This window comes from Ambystoma mexicanum, chromosome 12 (genome assembly GCF_040938575.1).
Source record: "Ambystoma mexicanum isolate Mex_15411 chromosome 12, UKY_AmexF1_1, whole genome shotgun sequence".
Lineage (NCBI taxonomy): Eukaryota > Metazoa > Chordata > Amphibia > Caudata > Ambystomatidae > Ambystoma > Ambystoma mexicanum.
In genome coordinates, this window is record NC_090936.1 from 849,501,617 (window position 1) to 849,527,448 (window position 25,832).

General features: G+C 45.8%; 1 protein-coding gene across 1 annotated transcript in view; it reads right to left on the minus strand.

Annotated features, from left to right (window-relative positions):
* The window catches only part of OTOGL (otogelin like), a 1,792,821-nt gene that overhangs the window by 530,530 nt on the left and 1,236,459 nt on the right, over nt 1-25,832 (minus strand). Inside the window, exon 30 of the mRNA XM_069629328.1 lies at nt 1,157-1,313. Within this exon, the coding sequence (XP_069485429.1) occupies nt 1,157-1,313 (157 nt within the window). The remainder of the gene's footprint in view (nt 1-1,156; nt 1,314-25,832) is intronic.

Below are 25,832 nucleotides of genomic sequence, written 5' to 3' on the forward strand. Positions count from 1 at the left end.
CTTGCTTCGACTTCAGCTTCTGAACAAGTTGCTGAGTGAGAGGTCCCCTTTTATACACGTTGGTTCCTCATTCACTCAGGCTGAGCCGGGCTCAGTCAACCAATCATGCAAAAGGGGATTCACACAGGCAGGCAGCCAATCAGACTCACAGGCATTCAGGCCATTCACTCCACCCAGACACCCATAACAGCCTTTCATCACAATACACAGCATTCAAGTTAGTTTGTCAGGGCTGTCTCAGTCATTGTGTCACACACAGAAACCAAACACCCATAACACAGAATGTGGGTTCACTTCAGACTCCTTTAACACAGGCCCCACCCCTGGGGTGTACCCACAACACACAGCCTCTGGAAAGGCTCCGATCAGTCTGACAGGAGGCAGCCCCATTGCCATATCTGGTATTTCCACCCAACAGACAGTCCGGGAGAAGGAACAGAGGCAGGGCTCCGAAGGACTTTGGGGAAGCATGGTCAAAGGCAATAGAAGCCAAGAGGCCACAGGGGCCACCTTGCATTCCCGCAGGAATCCATTGATTCCTCTGTTAGGCCATGGGTGTCTCAAAATGGAGGACACTCAGAGCCACTGCCAAGTCAGCATGTAGCTGCCACAAACCCATACCCTGCTCTGTGGGCACACATAAGTGCCCAAAAACACACATAAGGGGTACAAGGATGTAACCCCACCCATGGGTGCCATAAGGGTATCGATGTGTGTTGTTCACCAAAAGGAAAGCATGAAGAGATGCACTGCCAGAGGTCCAGGCTGGACCTCAGTGGCAGAAAACATAGAGAAAACACACAGAGAAGTGGTAGTACAAGGACGAGGAGGCCCTGTCCCTCAATAAGGCATTTCCAACATCACAGTTAGTCTCTCAGTTACTGTGACAAATACTTTGTCGATACTTTGTTGGTCTGGAGAGACTATTATGAAGGGGTGCTGATGACTTCAAGCATGCTAAATTGTTAATGTATTGTCAACATTCACTAAAACATAAGTTTGATTAACCCAGAATATTTAAAACAATTGCTGGTCTGTGCCATGAATATTTCAAAACATCACTGCAGGAGTGGCATTTGCTTTATGCACCTGACAACTTGGACCCTGTACTGAAGATGTTTTCAGTCTCGTAATTCAGGTTTAGAAACATACTCACGGCAGACATGAGGAGATCTCCAATGAACTCCTACTCCTTGCTGGCAGCATTTGTGAGCATAAGCTGAAATACTTGTGCACAGGCACTCACAATCCCCGCCAAGATTGCAATTGCATGTGTCTGTGTGACAGTTTTTGACAAATGAGGTGACATCGATCTGAAAAGTTGAAAAAAGGGAATAACAACCGGTTAGAGGGAGACTGACTTATTAATACGTATGTCTGCCAATGTAGGCAATAACCCCAACGTGGCTCCAGATTTTTCCCTGGGGTTACCCAATCCAGTGCCATTGGTCACAGTTTCACAATTCACTCTGTTCAGGCTTAGTCTTTTTAAGGGAAAGCCAAATATGGTAATTAGCTTAATTCACAATACTGTAAAGAACAAGTCGTGTTAAAAAACGCTGGAGCATATCTGATGTGTTTGAATACCAATTATTACCCTGTTTTTGATGGAATATTCCAGTTTCTCTGTTGTGTAACTAAAAACATATTGTATGATCATCAAACGAGAATACATTTATTTACAAAACGATTTGTTTCAAGTGTGGCAAGCATTAGGATTGCCGGCAGTTATAGGAGTTTTTGTCCTGCCCTTAGGAAGTAGTTATGCATTTAATCATAGACACAGCTCAATACTGGAGCTTTATCCTTGCTCAAAGACGATTTTCAAAGAGGAAGGATCACGATTTCATAAATAATTTTCAGAATAATTCTTCAGCAACACACAGAACTCCACTCGTTGCTTTATGCCATATGTAAGCCATACTAAGTGCAGGCTGCTTTAGGTGTTAGGGTTGTCTTAAAATTGATCTCTGACTGTTTTCAGTGCTCCATATAACCATATCTAAACAATGCGGTCCACATCATAGTCACAGAGGAAATTACCATCTTCTTACAGAAAAACTCTCAACTTTATGCATGCAGATGTATGCCTTATAAGTAAGAGCAGTCAAATAATGTCTTGGCTCTGCATGATCTCAGTGACCCTACCTGAATGCCAACAGAGAAAAGCTTGCGGCAATGCCCAGTTGGCACTATATCCTGGCCATAGACTATGAGGATGCCCAATGAGAAATGGAGGAGGAAGCCTGAAATCTATACTCTTTTGAAGCATGTTGTCAATGTTGCTGGGGAAATGAAGATCACCATTGCTGTAAGGTCTACAGTAAGGTCTCCTCTCTGGAAAGGCAAGTGACTGAAGTGGAGAGAAGATCAAAGAGTTTAGAGGGGGAGATCTCAGGCATCTTACGGCATACAATGAAATTAATGATGAGGTCAACGAACTGCAGGCAAGAAACACTGACTTCGGAACTAAGAATTGGAACAACATCCATCGTTTCCTGGAGGACCTTGAATCTAATCACTCCCTAGGGAGCCTGGCTTATTTGTTGTTTGCAACTTGGGTGGTATCGTCTTGTGCATGAATGACATTGATCTTGTGTTCATTGCTGGCATGGTGCACAGTCAAAGACCATGACAGCTGATTACAAGCTTTACCCAGACTCACACCAAGGAAACAGCCCTTATGAAGATGATAGGGATATAAAACATTGGGCCTCATTCCGAGTACGGCGCTAACCAATGGCGCTATTAACGCCTTGGTTGACGCCGTACCCGGACCGGCAGCGCCTTGGTGGTTGGCGGAATTACCGCCCCATTCCAAGGTTGGCGGGGCGGTAATTCCCCAATCCCCATTTACCCTTCCCCATTCCCATTCTTGCCCCATAGGGCATAATGGGAGTGGGGAAGGCGTCAATTACGCCACCGTAAATTACGGTGGCGTAATTAACATCAAGGTCCCTTAGCGCCATGGTATTTAACGCCTGCTAAAAGCAGGTGTTAAAAGCACCATGGCGCTAAGGGAACTCGGAGTATGGCGGTAAGGGATTACCGCCACCGCTCTCGTTAGCGGTGGCCGCTATCCCTTACCGCCATACTCGGAATGAGGCCCATTATCTTGGAAAGGCAACCACATCTTAATATACCTGGACTTCCCCAAAGATGTTGCTGTCAATAGGAAGGCCTTTGGGGAGGCCAAGAAGATAGTCAGAGAACAAGATATTACCGTCACATTGTTGAAGCTTGTAACCCTTAAGCTCTTCCTTTAAACTGACTTAAGACCCCCGACAGGCATGCACTTGGTTAAGGGGCTGCGTGGGTATCAGAAGAAAGTGATGCTATGTTGAAACAGTCAGGCTGGTGGCTTGCACAGGGGCTGGACTTGTCACCCTGCCTCTGGGTACTGCTGCCTCCTCCTTCCTATTCAATCCATTGTCCAGGCCCTGTGGTGACAATGTGGGGAAAGCGTTTTTTTATTTTTTTTTATTTTATTGACATATATTCAGGTAAAACCTGCAATTTTATCAAAAGTTCCTGTATTAACTTCAAAATCTCGCTGTCTCGTTTCACAGAATTGGCTTCCAACAGATCCACCTAATCGTCAGTGGTGGACAGAACTCACCCGGGTTTCTCTGGACTACCGGTACCGTAACAGCCACTAACTGGAGGTCGCCGAAGTAGAGGATGCCTCATTGATCTGGCGAAAAGCCAATTCGGTTAAGTTTGCCATTGCCACCGTCCACCTGGTGGTTTCTCCCGATATTAGTCTGTTCCATAGATCTTCTTCGTGGATCGACCATGGATTCGAGATCAGGGGTAACAGGTAGGTGGCTCTATTTTGTTCGGTGTTGGGGCAGTTTACAACTAGATGTTTAAGTGTTTCCACCACCTCTGTTTTTTTGCATAGCCGACAGCTCTGATTACCTACAACTCCTCGGATTGATAGAATTTCTCGAGTCAGGAGTACGTTCAATCTTACTTTCATAAACAGGATTCTTTTTCTTTTCTCTGGAAATTTGTTAACGTAGTTCAGTGGGTTTTTTACTTTGTTAAATGTAGGCGGCAGATGGATTAAAAGTTTATTTTCTGCCGCTATCTGTAATGTGTTGATCCAATCAATTTCTTCGATTTTTTGTTTGATTCTGTCCGGGTTTTTTTTCAAGTCTACTTCTGTGCATACTATTTCGGACAACCTTTCTTTTCTGATTTTGGCCCACTTTTTGAGTGCTTTGCAGTTGCTGTTTTCCAGTTCGTCTTTGATAAAGGCGTAGGTGGGCAACGAGTCTGTCAAAATTATTTTTCTAAAAAGTCTCATGGCGCTTTGGTCCACTGTCGAAGCTAAAGAAACCAAGCCAATTTCCCTTCGGATAGCCGCCATTGAAGTCGACTTTGGTAGGCCAAGGACGGCTTTCCAGACCAAACCTTCCAACTTGCTCCATACGGTCTGGGGGATGAAGAGTGAGGCCTCCGTTCCATACGCCAGCGCTGGTACAATTTTTGTTTTGTAGAAGTTGCTTGCGGGACTTAATGAGAACTTGCCGAACTTCCTATCCACAGTTCTCATTTGCGCTGTTAGTCTTTTCGCTTTATCCCAAAGTACGGCTTGCATTGCCAGATCCGTTTTTGAGTTGTCTATTGGAAAGCCCAGGTATCTGATGTTATTTACCTTTTTGATCTTAGTGTTGTCTAGATTCCACGACTCCTGTTTCGAGGGTTTAATTCAAAGTTTTCTCAAATGTCATGATTTTTGTTTTTTGTTTGTTTATTTCCAGGTGGTTTTACTCGATATATTTTGCCAAGTTCGTTAATTTGCGCTGGAGTCCGACTTTCGTCTGGTTAATCAGGATCACGTCGTCCGCATACAACAGACGTGGAATAATGTTTTTTCCTATTTTCGGTGGGAATGTCCTGATGTTTGTTTCCGCGTGCTGGAAGTCTCCCAAAAATGCAATAAACAGAGCGGGAGCCAGGGGGCAGCCCTGTTTGACCCCTCTTTTCACTTGGATTTCCTCTGATAGTGTTCCCTGATGATTTAGCTTCGCTCTTATGGTGGTGTCTGAGTGCAGCGCTTTGAGAGGGTCGAGTACTGCTTGCGGGCAATTCCAGGATTCCAGTTTCTTCCACAGCATGTTCCGGTCTATCATATCGAAAGATTTCGACAAATCCACGAAAGCTAGGTAGACCTTTGGGGCTCCTTCCTTTACTTTTGCTTTCAGAATGTTGGTAATCAGAAGGTTTATTGCAGTGGTGCCATTTTTTTGGAAGCCTGTTTGCAGGATGTCGTTGCAAGGGCCGGATTTTTCCCATATTCTGAAATGGTCCAAAATGAGAGTGGAGAAGATCTTTCCTATAATATCAAGCAGAGCGATTGGCCTGTAATTTGCCGGGTCTTCCCGGCTGCCCTTCTTGTAGATCGGGACGATGACGGCTTTCTGCCATGTCTCGGGGATTTGATGTTTTCTTTCACATTCCTCGAAGATCTTTCCGATCAATCCTGCCCACTGTTTTGGGAATTGCTTGAGGATGATGTTGGTCAAGCCGTCCGGTCCAGGCGCTCTAGATGTTTTGAGATTTCTGATTTTTACTTCAATGTCTTCTGGGCTCGAAAATGTTCACCCATGACGGGTTGGGGGTTCGTTCAGTCACGTCCAGAGATTCCTTTGGCACGTCGAACTCTTTCGAGAAGTACTCTATCCATTTGGCTTCTGACACAGCATTGGATAGCCTTGAGCTCGATACGGGATTGATGTTTTTATCAGTGACCAAAACTCGCTATATTTATTGGTTGCTAATCTTTTCAACATTTCTTCTGCATCCAGTTGGTATTGTGCGGATCTTTGTTGTTTCTGCCAGCCAGCGTATCTTTTTCTTTCCCGTTGCCAGGCAGACCAGTCTTCTTTCATATTTGTTTTCATTGCCCGTCTTTTTAATTGACGCCCTATTTTCCTTTGCTCCACCAGATCTTTGTTGTACGCATGGTTAGGGAGATCTTGTGACATTCGTCTTCCTCCAGCTAGTTTCTGGTAAGGCAGAAGGAGCGGGAGGTAGTTGGGTCTCTCATTTGCCATGCTTGAGCAATTATAAGCAATTTTGTCCTCCCAAGCTGCTTTGATTTTCAGAAGGTCTGCTTCTGTAAGGCGTAGCCGTGTTTGTTGGGAATTTGCTTCCATGGCAAACGGGTAGGCTGATTTTTCTGGTCTATGTCCTTGCCAGGTACATGTGAGTAGGTTGTGGTCACTATTAATCGTTTTTATCACCTTGAAGCTCACTATGTTGAATGTGAGACCAGCTGAAATGAATATGTAATCCAAGGTCGCTTTCGAAGAACATCTTTCCCAGGTTGGGATGTTCACTTGGTTCGGAAAGAGTTTAGCTATGCTTTGTATGCTCCTTGAGCTGATTACTTCCATCCACGCTCTTCCGCGTTCAAGGGTTGAATCACCATGCCCAAGGCGCTGGTTGTCCCTCCGCTAACCCTGTTGCTCTTCACTACAGTTTGCGTTAAAGTCTCTGCATACAATGATTTCAATTTCCTCAAACTCCTCGTAGAGTTGATCAATGGTTGCGCCCATGCTTGCACAGAAAGCTTTTGAGGTCATCCGTTGGGGGTTCCAGTAGCAATTTATAATTGCTAAAAGATTCAACTGATCTCCTTGTTTCTTTGAGGAGAGTGGGGACCATGTTGTCAGGATCACCAGCATTTCGTAAGTTTGCTTCCACTTCCTGGGTGCTGCAAGGCCCAGGCATGTTTTGATGGCTGTTAACAGGCCAGCCGATGGTCTTCCTAAAAGGCCTTTCCTTGCTGGCGAAATTTCCACAGAGAAGCCGTCTAGCGTGGGTTTGTCTAACAGCCAAGTCTCTTGGAGACATAATATGTCATATGCGCCTAGGTTCACATCTATCGACGCTGTTAAATGCGTATGACCTCTGGTGTTCCAGGATCCAAGAATAAAGTCCTCCTTGTTGGGCCGCTCCTCTCTGCTCCCTGATGTAATGAGGTTCTTGAAGGCCGGCCCTGGTCGCTGCTATTTGACGATTTTCTTGGACCAGGTCGATGTAAACCAATCCCAAGGGCCTTTCGGGTGTCTGGCGTCTGATGTTTTTGTGAAGGTCTTCGGGTCAGAGACTTTTACAGTGGAATCAGTTCTTGGGTGTAAGTCCTCATCTTCCGTTCTTCTCCTTCTTGTGGATCTGTTATCCTGGTCGTGATAGGTTTTTTCTGTGGTGCGCTTTTGCCATGTTTTATCGACTGGATCTTTCCTGCTCCGATCGAATTCGCATTCATCGTTTCTTTGGAAATGGTAGATCTCTCTCCGAGCTGCTTCTTCCTCCCTCGGTCTTTTCCATCGATTATGGCGGTAAAGATCTTCTGTTTTTGAATGGTAATGGGCTTCATAATTTCTTGGTCTTATCTTTTCTATGTCTTTCTCATTTCTTACCGGCTTGTTTATTTCGGTCAGGCTGAAACCCATCAGTGCTAATTCTTTAGATGCCGACTGGTCAATATCAGTAATTCCTGCTGCTTTTACATGTAGGTAAGCTTTAGCTGTTTTGGCCTTGTGGTATAGTTCCACCAACTCGAGGTCCTCAGTCCTTACACATCTAAGTGATTTGGTTCTTTTCATTATCTGTAAGACTGTCGGCCGATTCAAGATTAGATATTCTTTTTTTGATTCCATTGCTCAAGCTTGAATAGGCGGATCAGGTTGTTTCTTTTCGTGTCCCTTTTCCCCTTTCCTTTTGCTAGGGTCTGGTCACCAGGGCTACCTCTATGTCTTGACCTTGGTCTTATGGTTGTTTGCTTGTCCTCAATCCGAGGTTCGCCACTGGTCTGGTCTGCGCCCCCTTTTTTTGCAGGTTTTGCTCTCCGTTGCACTGTTTCCCATACATCGTTCTCTTAGAAGGAGTTATTGGATTCTTCTCCGGTGTTTTTTGTTTCCGTAGTTGTTTTAGAGGTGTTGGGGGCGTTTCCGTCAACTTCATTTTTTTCTGTTGGATTTTTTTCCCAGTGTTGTGATAAGTTCATTAACGCCGAGTCTGTCATGAAGTCTTCCACTGTTCTTGGCGATCTTGAAACGGAGATCTTAGGTGGAGTTACTTCATCCAGAATTTGGATCTCATCTGGATTTGGCCCTGTTTTCTTGATTATTAAGACTGGTTGCCCTCTTGACGATATATGGACCGCCGAGTTCTGGTGGAAATCGCTGATAAGTCCTTTTTTTTATTTTGCAGAAGATTCTCTTGAGTTGTCACAGGTTTGCCCCCCAGGGCTTTGATGTCAGTGTTCAACTTCTGTGGTTGAGCTTCGAATAGGTTGGCTGACTGCTGAAAGTTTGATGATAGGATATTTCTAGACAGTAGCTCCATGCTTTCAATTTTAGTTTCCCAAGTTTTTTGATGGATACTTTTCTGGTCCTCCATGGCCGTTATATAACTTTCTACATGTGAGATTTTTGAAATCATATTTGTAAGGATTGCCGTGTTGTCTTGGATCTCCTCCTTTATCGCTTCATACAGTTTGCAAAAAGGAGCTAGTACAATGGACATCGCTGACATGATTGCTATCATGTCCGGCTTCTTGTTTGGGGAGTCTTTCTGTATGGCTGCTGCTATATCACTTAAACAATTATTTTTTGGAGAGATAAGTGTTTTCTCTGATCTTTTTGGGATGTCCGAAATTCCCAAAGCTGCGCGATCCATTGAGGTGCTTGAGTCTTGGTCTATCGGCGGTATACCTGCCGAGAATCTCGGGCTTGTCTGTGGAGCCTCCCCCTTCCTAGAAGTTAAGGTGGACGTCATTAGAAGACCCGTGGTCAAGTGGCGCTTTGTCCATGCGAGTCGCTGCTCTTTGTCCTCCCCGGCACCGACCCACCTTTGCGATTCCTCCAGTGGTTGGCAAGGCTGTATCCGGTCTCTCCCAGCCTCTGTCACACTGTCATATGTAGTTGCTGGGGTTGTGTGCGACACCTTGATGGTCGCTGTAGATGACTCTTTTGCTGGTGTGGGATTCCGGGCAATGCTGTTTTCGTTAAGTCTGGGGGACGGCTGCTGATCTCCCCTATTCTTTACCGGGGTTTTGTTTTCACTCCTGAGGCTTTTGTTTGATGTACCAGGGTGGTGAGTTTCTTCCTCCACCGGCGCAACCCTTGGGTTCCCAATAGAGTCCATTTTTCTTAGTTTCTGTCCAGGCAGGTTTTCTGGTGCCACTTCAAGCATTTCTGCGTCGGACACCTCGGTCTCCGCTATTAACTTCCTTTTGTATTGCTGGGTAAAAAAGGCTTTTAGAGGGCAGGATAGTAATGGCGAAGGTAGGTTTCTGGGCGTGGGTCCTCTCCTTTTAATCACCTTTACTTCATCCCTGCTCTTATCTTTCAAATCCTTAATCAACAGTTGATTTAGTTTATTCAAATTCGTCTTCATTGGTTTTTGGCCCTTTTTTGTTTTAGTTTTTTTCTTTCTCTGTTGGTTCGCTGCCAACTTTAGTTGCTCCCCCTCTGTTTCCTTGTTTGAGTCCTCTAATTCGCTAGCTGTGTTACCTTCTGACCTTTTATGTCCGTCTTCAAAGACGTCATCTGTTTCTCTTTCTGAGAGCGAATCGCTTGTATAGATCTCAACAATCTCTTTGTTAGCCTTTGCCCAGTTTTTCTCCACAACTGATGCTATGGTCCTGTTTGCCTTGTTATTCAGGTCGGATGGTTGGCTTTTATTAGCAGAATGCATCATTGCCTTGATTTTAATTAACTTCAATGTGGGCTCTGCGGTGTTTGTGGATTATGAAGGCTCAGATGGACATTTTTCTTTTGTTTCTTTAGCTTTATTTTGCGATGTCTGGTTTGTCCTGTGTGTGGTTTGTGCACCGCGTTTTTTCAACTTTTGCTGGCCTTCTCCTTCGGCTCCTTCTGCACCCTGATCCAAAGCGTGTGCGCTCTCTTCAGAGTCACTTGACCATCCGATTCCGGTGCACTGTTGGTAAGTGGGAGGGCAGGAGTCCCATCCCATGTGGGTTCCCTTTCCTGCCCCTCCGACATGGGTGCCGGCTGGGATGCCGGATTAATAATGGAGTCATCACTCCTCCTTTCTTTGTGGGCAACTGGAGTCCCGTCGCTCCGTCCCTCCCCGCTGCTGGGTCTCCGCTTAGATTCTGGCGAGGGCCGCCCTCCGACAGCCCCAACGTCGGAACCGCTCGTCTTTAGGATGGTAGGCGGCATGCCCCCAGCAGCAGAGGACGACGAAGCGGGAACGGATTCATCCGCAGCGGTGGAATTCCTGGGGTCGCTCCCTTCCTTGGTGTCGCATGGGCGTGCACCAGTCTCCGTCTCTGCCTCACGCTCTGCCTGTGCTCCCCTTCGAGGTCTGGCGCCGGCCCTCCGGTCGCAGTGAACCTCTCCTTCCCCCGCCGGCAACGTCAGAGGGCCAGGCGGGGAAGTGAGGGAAGCCCCTCGCTGGATGGTCGCTGCTGGTGACGCTGATGCCCATAACGCAGGTAATGTAGATATTGACGGTATTGATGGTATTGACGGTCTCATTTCTGTCTTGGGTCTGAAGCCACGAGGCTTTTCCCTGTGGGAGTCAACTGTCTCTCGGGGGGCTTCTTGATGCATGTGTATACTGGCTTCTTCACTCCATGGTGATTTGGTTGTTGCTTTCAGTAATACCTCGCTCCTCTCTTGGTTGAGTTGGGAAATTTGCGCGATTTCTTCAATGTCTTCAGATATAGAAATCTGGTTGACTTTGCGGATGATTTTGCCAACAGCTGGCGGCGGTTGCACTTCCGGCTCCATAACACTCTTACTTCGCGTCAGCAGCGGACTGCTGCAGTCTGGCTCTAACCTCGGCTCTCAGCTCCGCTCACCGCTTGGCGGTGTATTTGGGTGTAATAAGCACTTCCTGGAACAACGATGAGGATAGGCTGCAGGCAGGCTGCAGACTGGCTCTAACCTCGGCTCTCAGCTCCGCTCACCGCTCTGTGGTGTATGTGGGTGTAATAAGCACTTCCTGTAACAACGATGAGGATAGGCTGCAGGAAGGCTGCAGACTGGTTCTAACCTCGGCTCTCAGCTCTGCTCACCGCTCCGTGGTGTATGTGGGTGTAATAAGCACTTCCTAGAACAACGATCCAAAAGCGTTTTTGTTTGCCCAGCGGGCTGACATGGCTCCATGCACTGTCCCTGCTCGCTGGTGACTTTTGGGCATGGACCACCCACTTTGTCAAAAATAAATGTGGCTGAGATGGCGGGTGGGCCTTCAGGTGCGTCTTGACTGCTCCTGCAACCATCCGAGAGAGAGCCACCTGGTGGAAGCATCTGTGACTTCACCCGATCTATATTATCGACAGAACGGGGAGTGCACTGTGGAGTGGACACTTCACAGCCGTGGACATGCTGAACCTGTGAAGGGAAGGCATAGAGGAAGATGTTTAGTTGACAATGTCATATTTGTGACATTTGCTCAATCTGGAACAGACTTGACTGCATTGTGTTGGAAGGAGTTGGGTAGATGGGGTGATGGGAAGAGTGGGATCTCGGGGGGATAATGTTTTACTGTCTACACATGACCAAGGATACAGCTTGGTTGGCCTGTAAACAATTGGAACTGACATAGACTTAGTGGCAATCTGGGGGGGGTCAAGGTCTAGGTTGGTCCTGGGCTTTCGAGTAACGAGCGTGCCCTGACATGTGGATTATCACACAGGTAAGCATGGATGGTATTCATGGATTTGTTCTGGGAGGTGTTGCTGCTATTATGTTTCTCTCTTTGAACACATTTCCCTCCTTACCCACTTGCTAATTGCCTCTTTTTTACAGTAAATCTGGCTGAGGTTGTTAACAGAGAGCAAGTTCTCTGTGCTCAGTCTCCCACTATTTGCTTTCCTTACTTGCTCATTGAGATCGTCTTTTGAGCAGGTTGTCAAAGCTGATCTATCTTGTACATCTTTTGACCTATTGATACATGCCAACATTTTGCAGAACCTGGGAGAGAGAAGTTATGTCAGAAAGTGGGAGAAATTAATGTTCCATTTAGTTGCATTGAAGTTATAATTATTTTAGGCAGGAGAATGCAAAAAACAGCAATATTTCTAATTGAAATATCAGGAGTCTCCCACCTAAATCAGGAGAGTTGGCATGTATGCCTCTTACACTGCAGTGTACATATATCCAAATGTTTGTGGCTTTTTCTTTATACTACTTCTTTTTACGTTTATGATTGAGATAACTATGATTATTATAATCGTTCTTTATAAGAATAGGTTAAACACAACTAGGGTGGAAGCACTGCCGCTTATTCAGTAATACAACTGATTTGAGTGTTGAGAGCCAGATAAGTGTGTTCCCATAACGTGGTGCCATTGCTACTAATCTTCAACTAAAGTAATAGGCCAAAACGCTGAACCCTCTTTTCTATTTTTCAACATGGCAGGCCTGGGTTCCCTGAAAGACATTCGGAACATTAAGCTGGTCTCATGGACTCTAAACTGGAAGAACACCCCTGTGAAACCCAAGTAGGTTTTGAACTGTCTGTGCAGAATGGCCTGCGACATCGCTTTGCTCCAAGAAACTCACAGGCTAGTCGAGGGACCCAGAAGCTGAGGCAGATCTGTGTAGGTATTTTTGACATTCACCACAAGGGAAATGATTGTCTCCATCCTTATTCAGAAATATGTACCCCTGATGGTGATTTCATACAAATGTGCCTCGGAAGGAAGGATTGTCTCAGTTAAAGTCAAGATACAAGATACAGAAGTGCTGCTGTGCTCTATCTATGCTGCCACCTATGATGACTCTCGCTTCTTTCAGGAAGGAGTGCAACAAATGAAGAACCGTGGCACAGGCTCAGTTATCCTTCGTAGGGACTTCAGTACAGCCTTGAATCCGAAGTTGGATGGCTCAGGCTCCTCCAGGACTCAGACATCTGGAGACTCGAGCATGCATGCACGCGAGACTATACTTTCCATTCAGTATGCCATAATGTTTACTCCCTGTGACAAATTGGATTCTGCCTCACAGGAGTAGAAGGGAGAGCTGGGACACAATGGCTCGTTCAGCCCTTACACTTCTACAAACCAAAACACAAAGCAATCATAAAAGTAAAACAGGGACAGTTAAGAGATATACCTCCTTCCACCTGGCTACTGCATTCAACGTGCTGACTGGTCAGGAAGGGAAGGAGGCGGAGTTGCAATCATACACAAGAGTGATTGGCCATGTTCCATCATTCTGTCTCCCAGAGCAAGCTCATTCTAATCACTTGCCTACCGGTTCCCTTTATTTCCTAAGTAAGGCTCCCAGTTGTATGGCATTTATTTATGAGACATTTCTGTCTGTATTTATCCAAATTTAATGTTGAGATATTTTTTCAGTATTGACCCATATTTAGTTTTTGTTATGTAAAAAAATAATATGTGACTATTATTTTTCCACATTTATTTACATGAAGAAATCACATTAGTATTTGGATTCCTGTAGTGGGGAAACTCCTAGAGCTGTGTTCCTGCACAAAATGCCAAGCTCTGCATATGTGAAGCCATTTGAATACATTAAAAAAGAAAGACATTCCTTTTTCAACCTTTTTGTTACGTTACTTTGTGCAGCCACTGACCTGTCATATTATATTATCTACTCAGGGAGTCCCTGTATGCCCAAACACTGGGGGGATATTGAACACAAAACCCACACTCTGTAGTGTAAAACCCACTGACCTGTCATGCATAACTGACAAGTTAAAGATCCAATCAAGGGACATGCATTTCCATTTTTTGCAAATAAATACTGAAAGGAAAAAGAGTGATTTCCGTCTGTGTTTATCTGTAAAATCAGTAAAAACAGAAAACTTGGAGCCTTATTCATTAGGAATCAATTACCTTCCACCTCATCTAGAGACCTGCTCACAGAAGTGAATCTTTCATTGATGCCATCTCCATCATACTTTCCTCTTCCAAATTAGCAAACTAATAATGTCTTTCACTGAGATTTTGAAGTCCCTCAGTTTCACGCAGACAACCACACTCGAAGCACGCTATCCACACTAACTGGATCCATCAACCTCAAACAAATTGTACTCTTTCCCCACGCACAACAAATGCAACAACCTAGACCTAGGGCCTCATTACGACCCAGGCGGTAAGGGGTTTACGGCAGCGTAAACAGCGCCGACCCTTACCGCCTGAGTACGAGGTCCCTTAGCGCCATGGAGCTTTTAACACCTACTTTTAGCAGGTGTTAAAATCCATGGCGCTAAGGGACCATGGAGTTAATTACGCCACCGTAATTTACGGTGGCGTAATTAACGCCTTCCCCACTCCCATTATGCCCTATGGGGCAAAAATGGGAATGGGGAAGGGTAAATGGGGATTGGGGACTTACCGCCCCGCCAAGGTCGGAATGGGGCGGTAAGTCCACCAACCACCATGGCGTAAACGTAGTTTACGCCATGGTGGTAAAGTCACGGCCCAGGCGGTAACTTACCGCCTGGGTCGTAATGAGGCCCCTAGTCTTTTCATCATCCCCCCTCATCACTTGCACAGACCCTATCCCACTTGACTTGTCTGACCATGCGCCATCCGACAATCGATCACCCACTCAACCGTGGACTTTAAAGTTCTGGCTAAATGCCCCCTCAGTCAGCAACGCTCATTCAAAACCTTCCTGGTTAATGAGCTAGAAGCAAACTGCAGTTTTCCACCAAAGTGAATGGCTCGGTCCTCCTAGAATTATTAAGCAACTTTGCTATGAAACTGGTGGACACACATGCCTTTCTCATTGAAAAATTGACAGAATCCGACAGATCATTGAATCAACCTTTTCCAGTGTAATCATCCTCTGCACACCAGTATGCACAGTGCCCTCTTCCTCCCCCGTACTTCCTAAAAATGCTTGCCTCCTTCAAATCTAGCTCCTATTTTGACGATTTCATCTCGGCCTCCAACATCCCAAAATTGACAGACCCAGCGCTCAACCTACTCCTCAGCATCATTAATGCCTCTCTCACTGATGGGTCATTCTCTGACACCCTCAATACTGGTCTTATTAGACTTCTTTTGAAACAGCCAACCCTACACCCAGATGACCTGGCCAACTACCGGCCCATTAAGAACCTCTTGTGTATTGGCAAAATCTTGGAATAAGTAGTCACTACAGTACTACCCACTGGAATCAAACACTTACACCTCCTAAATGACTATCAGTCAGGGCTCCGCCTCAAATGCAGCATTGAGACAGCCACCATCAAGGTTGTAGATGAAACACTTCAAATCATGGATAAGAACAACTCATACCTCCTCATCCTACTTGATCTCTCAGATGCATTCAACACTGTTGACCACCGCATCCTCCTCTTCCTTCTCACCGACAGGATGAGATTCACTGGCACTGTCCTGAAATGGTTTACCTCTTACTTCTCGGGCAGACAACAGGCCATCCAGAAGAACACGCTGTGTTACAACCGACTCCCAGTATCCTGTGGAGTCCCCCAAGTCTCCATCTCACTGGTCCTCTTCAACCTTTAAATTGAGCCTTTGGGCACCCTCCTCAAAGATCCAGACATTGCCATCCACCAATACACGGACGATACTCAGTTGTACATGAGAGTAAAAAGCCCACAAGACATCAGTCGTCTCTGCGATTACCTAGACATCATCCAGTACTGGATGTTTGCTGCCTACCTCAAGCTTTACCCCTTCAAAACCAAATTTGCCCTCATTGGTTCCCCCACTACCAACAATGGCTTAATGATATGTGCCTAGAAGGATTTGATCTGCAACTCGCGGATTCAGCAAAATCCTTCGGCTTCACCATTTACCCATTGACTGCAGCCTTTTCAGAAATATACAGCTAAGAAGGCCCAAACAGCCTGGCTCCAAGTCTCTACCCTTCACAAAATAACTCCCTTCATCCCACCCAGGGCTTTCGGATGGCAATGCAAGTCCTTGTGGTCTCCTCACATTCTGATGTGCCCTCTGAACGGGCTTCCTAACCTCTTACTTGGCTCACCTAAAAGCAGTCCACCATGCCGCAGTATGCATTATTAAGGATGACTGTTAATTAGACCAAATCACCCACGTCCTACGTGAACTACACTGGCTTCCTCTCAAGGCCAGAATATTGTGCAAGACTGTATGTATCATCTACAAAAAAGTCACTGCTAAGCTCTGGCACATGCTCCTCACAGCAAAATGACCAACCGTCTCAAATAACAAAACGTCTCTAAAGAAACAATCCTCTCTTGTCACAAACCCACCCTTGGTGCGGTATCTGCTCCAAAAGATCCACACAGTTCTCCAATTTAGCAAATCTCTCAAAGGTGACTTTTTCAATAATACCTGCCCAATGACTCATCCCGATGGATGCACAGACTGAAGCACAGACCGCAACTCACAGTTCTGTGCTACTGTTAAAAGATGGCAGCCCAAACACTGGCTACCAACACCATGTACTGCACTTTGCTGCACTAGAGGTAGTTCTGGCCATGAACAATAAAACAAATGATTATAAATTAAAAAACAACTGATGGAGGAGAGTTAGCACATGGAATTTCAGTGAAAGAAGTCTGTGGACCCATTCGCTGCCTGAATAAGAGAAGAACCATTTTTGCTTAAAATGGCATGCATTCTTTTTAGCTTTTGATTTAAATGAATGTATGTAAAACATTTGGTCCAGCATGCAATTTGCAATGTACTTTTACCATTTGTGTAGTTTGAATTAAGGCAGCCTTGATGGCATGGTGACATACTCGCAGCGTAGCTAGTAGTTTGACATTCCTAAAATGATGTCTTAAGTTTGCGTATGAGCGTCTTGCAATCTTTGTTGTGCTATTGTGCTATTGTCTATTTCATTTTATATTCTAATTATGTTTTTGTGAGTATTCCTAATGGGTGGGTCACTTGTAGTTTTTGAAATGAACTGTTGTTTCAAACATTTATTTTACTAACCGTTCTTTTTCATTGCGGCCATTGATGTACGTCCTTGTCTAAAAAGTTATTTTCAAAGAAGGTATTTTGTTACTTTTAGTGGTGCTGACCACATTCTGCCTCTGTAGTTAGGTCCAGCTTCTATGAAGTGTTATACCATGGGGGCTCCTGTTACTTTGCTCCTTATGAGGTGGGTGTTTGTGTTCTGAGATCCAAATATTTATTTGTTCATGGTTTTCCCTCTATGAATTCTACCACAGGGGTACTTTAACATTTAAACAACCAGTTTCCAGTTGCAATTTATAAATGTTTGTTTTTCCCACAGTGCTTTCTTCTATATAATATTCTTTTGTCTTGGGTGCACTATATAGAGACATGTGCACAGTTGCGGCATGGGTGATGATGTCCTGTGCTGTGTTTCCTTGAGGGTGCTCGATCCTCAGCCATGAGATGTTTGATGTCACTTGTAATGATCTTGTACCTAATGTTGATGTTTTTCATGTGTGCATGCATTGGCAGAGCACAAATATAGCTGTCACTGCTGATAACGTGGCAGTGTTAGTCAATTATCTTTATCTGATAGGACTTGGTGTAATACATTTGTAAAATTAACAGCTATCCCCTGAATGTATGTGCATACAATACGCTCGAAATACAAGTAAGCACAATACACACAGACACTATCCTATGGTCTAAGAGTGCAAAGACAATAGACTTAGAATGACTAAGCTCGCACATCCCACATACCCCAAAAGAGACATACATACACAGTGCAAAACCACCCCACATACATATGTGTATGCACATAGAATGTGCTTAGAATACAAGTAAGCACAATACACATCTGCAGTACACTCAGAATCTAAGTAAGCATGGGCAATTCGCTTGGAACACGTATACATAAAAACTACCATCTGAGTGAATAGCGATACACATACACACACACCACCGAAGCACAGACACATTCTGCAAAAGCACACACAATGTGCTTGGAACGCACACGTGACAACTACAAATAATACACTTATAATAAGTTTACCCACAGACAGATAAACAAAGAACCACACACACACACCATGGTTGAAATCGTAGGCACAATCTCCAGAGTGGTTGAAGGTAACCTGTCCCTGTGTGCCCTTTGATCCCTACCAAATTACAGGTCCTGAGCAGTCATGACTGGAGTTACTGATATTCTCTCGATAAACATGTAATTCTGTTCACGTTGTCATTTATAGCGTTGTGCAAGCCAAAGGCTGCCCAGCCGCCAGCAATTAATGGCAAATGGGTCATACGGAAAGTTTCTCTTCACGTTTAGATGTTTGTTTGAAACAAAAAGAAATGGCAACTTGTTTTGCAGCACTGCACATTTTATCATCATCATCCCTAAAAACAAGCGGAGTAGGTGTTTCAAATAATGATTTAAATCTGGTGACCTTTCCTTGATAATACAACCCACACAATAATGTACATAATTCTCAAGCTGTCCCATTTAAATTGTGAATAAGCACATCCATTCCTACCTACAATCCTTGTATTCTGCAACTTGCAGACTAGTTTTTATAGTATAAATGAAAAACTACAAATACCACAACGCAAAGAAAGCAGTACAGTACGTGCCACTCGCTCCCCACACAGGGTATAGTTACATAGTTTGTGTTATCCAATTGATGTACACAAACACCATCATTTTAATTGTGCTCTGGACCATGAATTGCAAATACTAACAGCAAATCAAGTTGTCCAATGGTACATATGAGTAACCCACACAATACAGATCTGAATGTTCTTTCTATTCTGGCTATAGTTCTGCATTTATAATGGAATAAGCAGAAAGTACAAGTACAATAATGCAAAGATCAGGGACTACTGCCTAACCCAATCTTGAGACGGACTGGGCCCCATCAGTTGGAGAAATCTCAGTAGCTCTTTCTCTACCCCAGCCGAATGAAGCCATTTGCTGATAGAATGAGGGTGACTTTTAAGTTATTTATCAGACCAACTCCGGGTGTAGGCTCCTGGGAAGACCATATAGTAGGATTTTCACACAAGGTTCTAACCAAACTCTCACTTGGGGCAATCAGGCTTATAATTATGCAATATGGGGTTTTGTGTAAAGTGCAGTCCACAGCACATGACATTTGCAAGTATTAGAATGTTCATACATATGAACAAATGACTAACCTGTCGGTAATGTTCTTAATGATGAATGTTCTCCCCACAGAGTTTTCCTCTATGATATCTATCTCCCAGCTCAGCTGCTCTTCGGAATCTTTTCCACTGCCAGGGGGCCCACTCTTGCTCTGCCATGATGCGCCCTAGACCGGACATGACATTGGGGTCAGTATATACAGAGGTGCCACACCCCGGGACCTTAGTTCCACCCTTTTCTCTAGCACTCTGACAAAGAGGGGCAGCAGAACCAAGGTGCCCCAGCTATCCACCACATGGGGCAGGTTAGGAGGGCGATGAGGAATCTAAGATAGGAACATTCTTCAGAAAGAAGATTACCTAGAGGTAAGTCATTTCTTTCCTATTAGATTCCTTCCTCCCACAGATTCCTCATTTTTGATTGACTCCCAAAGCAGTACGTAGACCCGGAGGAGGGAGGGTAGCAAGGACACCACCTAAGCCAGAAAACTCTGGAGAACAGCCCAGCCAAAATGAGTGTTGAGTGTTCTGACAGAGGGAGAATCCAGGCAGAAGCCAATATAGCCACCTGGTTAATGTACAGAACAGGAACTCCATGTTGCAGAGCTGAAGTGCAACTGTGGATCATCACTGAACGTAACGTTGCTGAATTAGCCAGCCCTCTGGTGGAATGTGCCCTGAGAGCTTCAGTCACATCCTTACCAGTCAGATCATAGAATTCTGAGATAGAGAGGATGATCCACTGTGAAAGGTTCTGTTTGGTCACAGCACTGCCAGCATGAACACCAGCATAATCAATAAAAAGCTGGTCATTTTTGCCTGGCCTCTCTCGTTCGAGAGGCATAGTTTCTGTGGGCCCGCTCTGGGTCCAGCCAATTGAATTATTCCTCTGCCTTAGAAGGGTGAGGCAGAAGAAAGAATACAGGAAAATGGATCTTTTGAGCAAGATGGAAATCAGAGACCACTTTCAGGAGGTAGGATGGCCTCACTCTTAACGTCACCTTCTCCTTGGAGAAGCAGGAGGTCCAACTAACAATGCCTGGAGCTCAGTCACATATCTAACCGAAGTGAAGGGGACCAGGAAAATCAGTATTACCCCATAAAAACGAATGAGAAAATAACAAGGTGGAAAAGACTGAGTTATGCCATGCTAAGGGGGTACTCTTGAAAACCAAAATGGCAGCAAGGTACCCCTTTACAGTGCCAATCTGCAGGCCCATACAGGCCAAAGAAAGCAGAAAACCCAAAACAGATGATGTGGAGCAAGTAAAAAAGTTCAGATCCCTCTCCCCGCACCAAGCTGAAAACATACAGCAACAGCATGCATAAATGGTTTTGGTGGCGCATCTTCAAGCAGAATGGAGCACGTCTAAGACATCCTCCAACAAATCCCACTCCTTGTACCACAAACTTTGAGCAGCCAAGCATGAAGGTTCAGGCTGTTGAGGTTCGGGTGTAGGATCTGTTCCACAGATTGGGAGAGGAGGTCCACTCTCTGTGGAAGGCACCAGGGAGCGCAGATGGACCTCGCCAGCAACTCTGGGTATCACTTTCTATGGGCACGGTCCAGATCAATCATGCCCATCGTGGACCTGAACAGGCATAGCCTCCTTAGAACCAGCAGTATGACAGGGATCGGCAGGAATGCATAGAGCAGTTCAAAGTCCCACTCAACTGTCAAAGTACCCCACCTCCTCCAGAACTTCCTAGCAGACTCCCACTCACAGGGGGCCAGAGACTGTCTGCTTAGGGCATCCACCACCATGTGCCCCTTGCAGTCTCAGGAAGCAGCTTGGTCAAGGGAGCTTCAAAAGAGTTGGGCACAGGAAAGCAGAAGTGTTTGTCTGCCAAAAACCAGACAAAAAGGCAGAACAGTGCAACAAACATAATCCAAAGGAAAAAAGTGTTTTTGCGAAGTCACTGTTAAGGTGGATGACGGAGTTCTTAAACGTACCTCAGTGTACGTCCTGATCCACAATCATTAACCCTCTGTATGCCACCATTTCAGTCACAGATTCCATGGGGCGAGTCCATAACGAGCAGTCTTTAACTGGGAATTCCTGACACCAAAGGTTTTCTGTCCTACAGGTGGGGAGAAAACAGCCTGGGCCCACCTGATCGCTCTCAACTCCAAGAAATTGGTGTGTTCCCGAAACTCCAGTGGAGACCAAAGGTCGCTCATTGTCAGATCTTGGAGATGAGTGCCCAACCCTTCAGAGACAAGTCCATGACTAAAGTTAGTTGTGGCCAGGGTTGTTGAAACAACACACCCTTCAGCATGTTGCCACTCCGGCACCACATTCCAGATCCCTGACGACCTTCGCCGAGACCTGTAAAAGGTCTGAGGTAAGTCCCTGAAGTTGTGACCAGTAGCAACTTGAAGCCACTGACACAACCTCATGTGCAGCTGACCCTCTGGCACCACAAGCATGCAGGAGGCCATAAGACCCAGCAATTGCAGAAAAGAAGAGGCCGGAACCTTTTTCTGTGGCTGGAAGACGTGCACGATTTTGGAGATGTTTGCTGCCCGGTCCACTGGTTGTTAGGTCCAGCCCAGGTGAGTGTCCAAGACCGCACTCATTGAATCGAAGGGACTGGGATGAGGAAACCTGAGACGTCCCGAAGTTCAGGGACACGCCCAAGCTATGCAATAGGCTGCATTTCTAGTGCACTGATAATGTCAATTTCCCACCTTGAATCTCAGGTACTTCATGTGCTTCCTGTGGATGGGCATGTGAAAGTATGCATCCTAGAGATCCTGGGAGACCAACCAATCCTGCAGTTCCATGGCCTAAAGGCTTTGAGGTAAGGTACCCATCTTGAACTTGCTCTTGCATACGTAGTTCAAAAGCCTAATATCCAAGATGCAACGAAGGCCCCTGTCCTTCTTCGGCACCAGGAAATAGATTGAATACCAGACCACACCTCATTCCGAGTAGGGCACCGGGTCTATGACCCATTTTTTCCAGAAGCTGACGGACTTCTTCTAGTATTAGAGGGTCCGGAGTCTAGAAGTGGCTGTCTGGCGGATGGTCCGGAGGGCTATGAGCAAACGGGAGACAGTATCCCTGGTAAATGACCTTAAAGGCCTAGCCATCAGAAGTGGTAATCCTCCACTCTTGGCCAAACTGGGACATCCTGATTCCCACATGGGAGAGATGGTCGAAGTCTGAGTCAAAGAGGCTACAAAACTGTCCGCGGAGGACACTGTGTTGGTAGCAGCACCTTCTCCCTGTGCATCATCCCAACCCCTGTTGGGAAGGTGCTGCACCTGTTTGCCTGAAGGGACTTGATGACCTTCTGCTGTGGGCATAGGAGGTGGAGGGGCAAAAACCCCTATCAAGGGGCTTGCAGGTTGCTGCTATTGGATGACCAGTCCCAGAGACTTAGCAATTGACTTGAAAGACTGAAATATCTGCAGGGATTCATTGGCTTTTGTTTCGAACAGATTCTTGCCATCAATTAGCATGTACAGAAGCCTCCCCTGGACATACGGTGCAAAACCTGACATTCTCAGCCAGGAGTATCTCCTTAAAACTGTATTGGTAGCCATCATGCTGGCCACACAGTCAGCGGTATCCAAGCCCAATTGGAGGATCTGGCGGGAAGTCTACTTGCCATCCTGCACCAGTGCTATCCCATCCATCTTTCTTGTCATACTGTGGGGTGTGTTCAACAGCCTCTGAGATACTGAGCAGAGCCCAAAAGAAAATTTGGCTAAGGCACAAGAGGCATATACAGTCATGACAGAGGCCGGTTTGGACCTGTATTTCTACTGTTCAGTTAAATGGCATTAGGGTTTCCTTCTTTGGGCCCTCGTCCAGAATATCTAGGGACCATTCTTTGGTGTGTCGATCTGCACCGGGCAACCCCGAAAAAGTCAGTTTGTCACTCTTCTCCGTTAACCAAAGCATTTTCGAGTGAATCAACTACTACGACGTGCAATCCTGCATGTCGTGCCCCTCACTGAGCCAATAAAGACAAATCCAGTGAGGATAGAAGACAGACATTTGGTGTCCCCAGTGGACACAGAGTTTGAAACCCCAAAAGGCTTCATCAGGTTCAGCATATCGTTGAAAGAAACGAGAAGCGAGAAAAAACTTCAAAGAAACAGTGTTCTTAAAGCAAGCAGGCTGCCTAGAAAAAATAAACTAAGGCCAGGCAGCATGGCACCTCGATATATACCAGCCACAACATCATGTCCGTTGCAGGACATGTAGAGATGTTGAGCAAAGCTGATGCAGAGCCGCACTGTGTCCCCTGGCGGCAGAAAAGATTCAGAAGAGCAACTGCACTGGGAGATAGATATCAAAGATGAGGAATCCCTGGGAGGAAGGAATACATTAGATGTTTATAAAATATATACTATCTGTTAAAGAACACACTTACATTAACATCAAGACACCACAAGCCAAGCAAATCCATATCTACACATGAACATTCACAGTTCACTTATACACAGTGGGGTAAGAACAACTTTAGTATTCACACAGTTGTATCCAAAATATTGTAACAATTCCTAAAGTGAGGCAAAAGATCTTAAACACAGATATGATAGGATATTGTATTTGTATCACACTCATACACAGCAGGGGAGAAGAAGAGCGAAGGCAGAAGCCAAGAGGAAGGTCTTGAGGTGCTTGCGGAAACAAAGATGGTTCTCCTCAAGTTTCAAAGAGGCAGGGAGGCTGTTCCACAGGGAGGTCCCAGCCGAGGAAAGAGATCTATCCCCAACTCGTTGCTTGGAGAAGCGACTGACCCAGAGGGAGTTCGAGGTGGAGGAGCGAAGAGCTTGAGTAGGAAGGTATTTACGGAGGGAGAGTTGAAGGAATTGTGGACTCAGGCCCCAGAAAGCCTTGTGGACAATGCAAAGGGTCTTGAATGTAATCCTTGCAGCCACTGGGAGCCAATGAAGAGATTTCAGGGCCGGAAGGGATACAATCCCAGGGCTTGAGGCCAAGGACAAGTCTCACAGTCCTGTTCTGGATGAGTTGCAGAGGGTGAAGAGTAGAGCAGGCAGATTTAGAAAGAAGCTGTTGCAGTAATCCATCCTAGAGAGAACCAGAGCTCTAGAGACAGTGAGCTTCTGGAGGAAGGAGAGGAAAGGAATAATACCTCTGAGGTGGTGCAGTTGGTAGTTTGACTTCTTAGAGACATCAGAGATGTGAGGAGAAAAGAGAGTGTGGAGTCGAAGATGACCCCGAGGTTCTTAGCCTCACAGGTGGGAGCAGGAAGAGGGCCATGAGAGGTTGGTCAGAGAGTGACAGGAAAGGAGGATGTAGGTGCGCCGATGAGGAGAACCTCTGTCTTCCTGGCATTAAGGCGGAGATCATTGGCAGCACACGACTCCTGGATAGCAGAAAGACAGTCAGAGATGAGAGAAGGAGAAGAGGTGGCAAAGGGAAGCCTGAAAAGGAGCTGAGTGTCATCCACATAGCACTGAAAGTTGGAGCAGAGAGCGGCAGTGGGTGGGGGTGCCAGGTATTGGTTGAAAAGCCAGGGAGAGAGGTTAGGCCCCTGGGGAACACCACAGGTAGAGAGTGAGATGGAGGAAAGGAAGGACCCAAGTTGGACCTGGGAGGGTCGATAAGAGAGGAAAGAGGTCAGCCAGGCCAGGGCCTGATCGGTGATTCCCAGGTTATCACAGAGACGGTTGAGCAGGATGGCATGGTTGACCGTGTCAAAGGCAGAATAGAGATTGAGTAGGATGAGGACAGAAGGGATGTTAGAGTCGGGGTTGGAGAGCAGGTTGGAGAGCAGGGCACAACATTTATAATGTTAGAAAGCACCACCAAATCTCAACTACATTTAAGAAGTCTAAGCCTTATCTTACATCGGTTTTCAGCAATGTTAAAGGTAGGTAACATGTGCCATGCAGGTTAGTTAGTGTCAGTTCAAAAGTATCACTATGGCTCGACTAGCTCAACCATAGAAAAGCAATGCGATACAAATGGGCTCGAAATTGTCTCGAAATTTAGAGTCAGGTTAAAATGTACTATTTCAAAAGCATGTTTCCTGTAAAAGAAATTGCATACTACCAGTCCTATATGTCTAGGGGATGCTAGACCGGGCTCCTGTGCACAGGCTCCACCCCCTACGGCAAAGCAAGGATAGACGCTCAATTAACAACACATCACATAATTTCATACGGGGAACAGGGGGGGTTTAAGGGCGTATAGACCACTCGGTCCACTGGACGCTGAATGAAAAAAAAAAAACAGCCAATGGTGTATCATTGGGGACAACTGTGCTAGCCTTTGGATCTGCACTAGAAGGCTCAGTGGTCACAGGTGTGAAGATTCATAAGACAGTCAGGTCAGAAACCAGCAGGTGCCCTAGATGGGGTGAAGATGGATCGATTTGGATTTCCATGATGCAGGCGGGCCCCACTGGAACAGCAGACGATAGCAGCATTTGCAGGATCTGCACACAGAGTGAACAGGCACCGGACTGCAGCACAGTTGGACCTAGGTTATGATATGGTATGATATGGCATTTATAACGCGCCTATACACAAGTGTTTCAAGGCATGACGAGGCAAGGGAGGGGAGACAGAGGGAAGACAAAGACAACGATCTTACTAGGCCCGGTGACCTTGAGATCGCGCAAGTGCATGGGAGGGGAGAGGGGCAGTGCCATACATAGGATCAACAGTAGAGAATAAATAAAATAAATACAACAGAGGAAAAAGTGCAGCCAGCTAGTGGCAAGTGCGGGAGAAAGACAGGCCTTTCACACTATAAAGAACATAAGGAGCAACGTGGCCAGGTCCCTACCATGCAGA